Source organism: Kryptolebias marmoratus, unplaced genomic scaffold, assembly GCF_001649575.2.
Source record: "Kryptolebias marmoratus isolate JLee-2015 unplaced genomic scaffold, ASM164957v2 Scaffold287, whole genome shotgun sequence".
NCBI classification, from domain to species: Eukaryota; Metazoa; Chordata; class Actinopteri; order Cyprinodontiformes; family Rivulidae; genus Kryptolebias; species Kryptolebias marmoratus.
In genome coordinates, this window is record NW_023666021.1 from 1 (window position 1) to 5,168 (window position 5,168).

Consider the following 5,168-nt stretch of genomic DNA (forward strand, 5'->3'; position numbering starts at 1 on the left):
CTGTTTCATGCTGTCAGATTCAGAAATGTCCCGCTGTGTCCTGATCTCTCCACTGTGCAGTCCAATAGTGAAAAGTCCCGGATCAGTGGATTTGACTATATGATAGGACAACCAGGCGTTCTGTCCGGAGTCCGCGTCCACCGCGATCACTTTGGACACCAGAGAGCCTCTGTGTGCAGCTTTGGGGACCAGCTCGGTCATAAAGGAGCTGCCCTCTGGGGCGGGGTACAGGATCTGAGGAGAGTTGTCATTCACATCCGATATGAAGACACTGACGCTCACGTTACTGCTGAGCGGAGGCGAGCCGTTGTCTCTGGCCATCACGTGCACTTTAAAACTCCTAAACTGTTCATAATCAAACGATCTTACAGCGTGGACCACCCCCGTGTCTCAGTTAACAGACACATAGGAGGACACTGGGGCTCCGTTAATCTCACCAGGTAACAGAGAATAAATTACTGTCCCGTTTTGTCTCCAGTCAGGGTCTCGAGCAGTGACGGAACACAAAGTGGAGCCGGCTTTGTTATTTTCACTCACATATGCGTTGTAGGACTGTTCTTCAAATGCAGGTGGGTTGTCGTTGATGTCAGCTACAGATAAGTGTACAGTTTTAGAGGAGGACAGAGGGGGAGAGCCCTCGTCAGTGGCACTGATTGTAATGTTGTATTCAGATACTAGTTCCCGGTCCAGTTGTCCTGTGGTCACCACAGAATAATAGTTTTTAATAGAAGGAACCAACTTAAAAGGGAGATTTTGCTGGATGGAGCAGCGGACCTGTCGGTTCTTCTCAGAGTCTCTGTCCTGCACGTTAATGATGCCCACCTCTGTACCAGGTGGCACATTCTCAGGTATTGGGTTAGATATAGATTTGAGATAAATGACTGGAGAGTTATCATTTTCATCAGTAACTGTAATAAATAAGGACACATATGACGCCAGTCCTAAACCATCTTTTCCGCTGATTTGAATGTCGTATGATGACTTCTTTTCATAATCAATAGTTCCAGCTACTTTAACTTCACCTGTCTTAGAATTCATGGTGAAAACTTGATTTTCATCTGAAACATGGTCAAATCCATAAATGACATCCCCATTCACGCCTTCATCTGCATCAGTTGCGCTCACAGTAACCACTACAGTATCTAATGGAGCGTTTTCAGGCACACTGGTTTTATAAACGGTCTGACTGAACACTGGGGCGTTATCATTAGCATCCAGCACAGAGACATGGATAACTACTGTACCTGATCTTTGAGGAGATCCGCCGTCTAGAGCTGTGAGAAGCAGCACCATTTCGTTTTTATCTTCCCTGTCTAATTCCTTTTCTAAGACTAGTTCACAGTATTTTCGGCCAACTCCTTTTGATTTAACATTTATCTTAAAATGATCGTTCTGCTGGAGTGAGTAGCCCTGGACGGAATTATCTCCAATGTCTGCGTCATGCGCTTCATCAAGCACAAATCTCGCACCTTTAACTGCCGACTCACGAATTTCCAGTTTGAGTGATTCTTCCTTAAACTGTGGGGAATTATCATTAAGGTCTTGAATATGAATGTTCATATGATGCACTTCTAAAGGATGTTCCAGGACCAGCTCCTGCTTTACAACGCACAACGGTTTCTTCTCACAAAGACCTTCTCTGTCGATCCTTTGTTCCACAATGAGCTCTCCGGTGTTGAGATTCACTCCGCAGTATTTTACACCGCTATCTTCTGTGTCAATTCGGGCTTTACGAGCAGACAGCATTCCCAGTTCCAGTCCCAGATCCTTAGCGATGTTTCCAATCACAGATCCTCGTTTCATCTCTTCCAGAACAGAGTAGCTCACGTCTCCATTGACGAGGCGGAGGCACAGAAACATAAAAGCAAGGCCGTAGTGCAGCGTTACTGTGGACTCCATTGTTATAAAAACATTATAACCTAAACGTTTACTTTAATTTTAAGTATGGATGATGTTTGAATGACGGATCTTCTAGATAGAGGCTGTCGAACATTCATAAAATCATTTTTATGGACCCGATTCTGTCTTAGCGCAATACAACAGCAAAATGAGGCTCAATTCAGTGACACAGTAGGGAAGAAAACAACCGTGACTTCTCGTTTGCTGGTACACACTGACACCTTGAGCATTTATTTGGTTAAAACAAGCCTAAAGACTAACTGTTACATTTTTTAAAAAGCAATTGAACTTAAGATTTTCATACTAAGACTAACCAAAATTTGAAAAGAAAGTCACGCGGCATTGTTGCCACTTAGGAAAAACATAGAAGCAACATTTCAATAAAATAACACTACTTTGAAATGTATGCCATGCTTTTTTAAGATTTCATTTCAAATGGTATTATGTTTAGGTTTTATAATTTACTGAATGTGTTGCTAGAGTCTCAGATGCTGTCCTCCGTTTTACCTTCTTTATTGGTAAAAAAAAAATGTTATTAGTCAAACCAGTTACGTTTGGTTAATTCTTATTACAACATTATCTTACATAAGTGCAGTCATCTGAATGAAAAATTAAAAGAATTAAAAGGATGAAAGAAAAATCTAACTATATATTGGGACTATGAGATAATACTCCACAGTTTTATTGTCGTTATTGTTATTATATATATATATATATATATATATATATATATATATATATATATATATATATATATATTGCAAACTATTGCACCGTCCCATGGAGTAAAAGTTCAGGTTTCAATATTTAAAAAGTGACATACCCCCTGACACACACACCCCACCACCACACACACTTACACATACATACAACACACACTCAAATGGTGCATTGAATGCAAAATACAGTAATGCCATGAATAAGTTAAACATCTGTTAGACCGAAGTCGTTTCAAGGCAGCATTTTTAAAATATGTAAAATAGTAATGAGGTTGACAATGTCCAAATGTTGCTCTCAATTTGTTGCCCGGAACTGATTTATAACTTTAAAACATTAATATCTACTCTATCATATTTCTAGAGTAAAAGCTAGCTATTTTTTGTATTTCTGTTGTGTAAAAAAGATTGCAATTAGTTTTGAACTACAAATTACTTTAAACCTTAAATCAAAGACACAAAAATAAGAATGTACAATGTATTTAAAAAACATGACATATTAATTTTGTCAAACAAATACAAATAAAGAAAATAAAACATGGTGATGAAAAAATATTTTTAAAAATGCAAGTAAAAACTTGAACAGAAGTACAAAAAAAAAGAATAATATTAATAAAATTGACATGCGTGAAGAAATAAGCCTCATTATTACTTCAGTGATTAACGTTCATTCTACATACAGTATTTAGTTAATCATCTGTCTTTATAAGCTGCACTTTGAATATGGTTATAAATTGCTCCTGAAAACAAAATCTAATGGTGACCACACATTAAAAAACTAAGAAATGCCATAATACTTTTCAGCACAAAGGAAAGAGACAAATAAATTGTGTATAAACCTGTCTGAAGAAAGCCAAATTGATCTTGGCTGAATAAAGTAATCCACTTAGCAAAAACCCTGACATGTTTCTATTTCGACACAGAGACACCCTCTCATGTAACAGAACTGATTCCTGACGTCCTGAAGTTCCTTAGATTTTTATCATGCATATTCTAAGATGTAAGTGTAAATTAGTTCAGTATATGTTGCTTCTTTATGTTACATGTACTACTGTCAACTGTAAATCTAATTGTAACATGGGGAAAATGAAGTTACGGTCACTATTGAATGTAATGATTTGAGTTATTTGTCTGTATTATCTTATGTGGGCACTTTTATGTTCTGGTTGTCTTTGGTATGTGTTCTCATGCGTTTCCCTGTCACCATTCACCTGCCCTCAGTTCAGTAGCTCTCCACTCAGCCTGCCACACTCATCTACACCTGCCTCTAGTTACAAATCTGTCACCTGTGTCCACTTCCTCATTATCCTCTGCCTATATAATCTGGTCTTTGACACTCATTACTCGCTGATTCATTCACTCTGCTCAGATGTTCATGCTCTTGTGTTTTTCCTTGCTACGGTCAAATTCTGTTTTTTTTGCTCCTCATTTAACTCACCTGCCTGTAAGTTTTTGTTGCTTAGTTTTTGCTGTCAAGTCAGCCCTTTGTTTGCTTGTTTTCTTTTTGTTACTAAATCAGCTTAATCATTTTGAGTCTGCATTCTGGATTCGCCATGCTTGATCTTAGCAGAATGAACCAGCCACCCACTCCCGACTCGGGGAGGTAGCGAAGAAGAATAACTTGAATAATTATATTGAAGACAAACCACAAAATTGCAGCAAATTTACTTAAAGAGAACAAAAGCACAAAGATAAAGTGACTGACAAAGCAGTCACTTGGAGATAAAGAGTAAAAATTATAAGCAGTATTACAGGTACAATATGAAATCTATGAAACTAGATATATACCTGACTAAACAAAAGTTAAAACACCATCAAACATGGGGGCTTGTTTTATTGAAGACCTTTTATTACACCTTAATGAGGGTAAGATAAGTAGACAAGCTTTTGATGAATTTCTCAGTATGCAAATGTGTTGCCAAAAAAAAAAAAAATGCAATTGAAGTTCTATTGTGTATCAATAAAAAAATATTGATAAAAACAATTATTAACCATCCCATGGCCTTCAGGTCAAAAAGATCCAAAGTTACAAAGGCTTTACTGCCTATCTCTATCACTCTCTTCTAAGGGCTTCAGGAGGGTTAAAAAGAACAGGAAAACAGTTAAATCAAATACACATGAGAATTGTTCATAACAATATGGAAACTATCTTAATAGGAAATTTGGTCCTACCTCTGGAGAACCATCACTGCCTCCAAACACATCAGCAAACTCAGTTGGACTTTTCTTCAGAGTGTGGTCAGCAGGCAGCGTGTTGTCATTGTAAGTTGAAACAAACTTAAAGTCACTGGTTCTAGATCCTGTTGTCAGGTAGGCATCATAATTGTAAGAGCTGCGTAAAGTTCCTGTGCCATCAACATCTGCATAATTAGGAGGGGGGTAAGTGCCGGGTATGGCAACTGCTCCATCAAACAACAGTCTTGGCTTCCTCCTGCGACAGAACCTAACACCCAGGATGATGATGATGAAGGTCAGGAAGAAGGTGGACACACAAACCAGCGCAATGATCAGATAGGAGGTCAGTTTGGAGTTCTTCTCCTCATAAGAAATATC

The 5,168-nt window shown here is 38.2% G+C and overlaps 1 protein-coding gene across 1 annotated transcript; it reads right to left on the reverse strand.

Annotated features, from left to right (window-relative positions):
* Window positions 1-6: 6 nt before the first annotated feature.
* LOC108229783 (protocadherin gamma-A11-like) lies at window positions 7-2,057 on the reverse strand (the record flags this gene model as incomplete). The annotated part of the gene is given in 1 exon segment (XM_017405455.2): window positions 7-2,057. A coding segment is annotated over 1 exon segment (1,893 nt), but the record flags the coding sequence as incomplete, so codon positions are not given.
* Window positions 2,058-5,168: the final 3,111 nt, after the last annotated feature.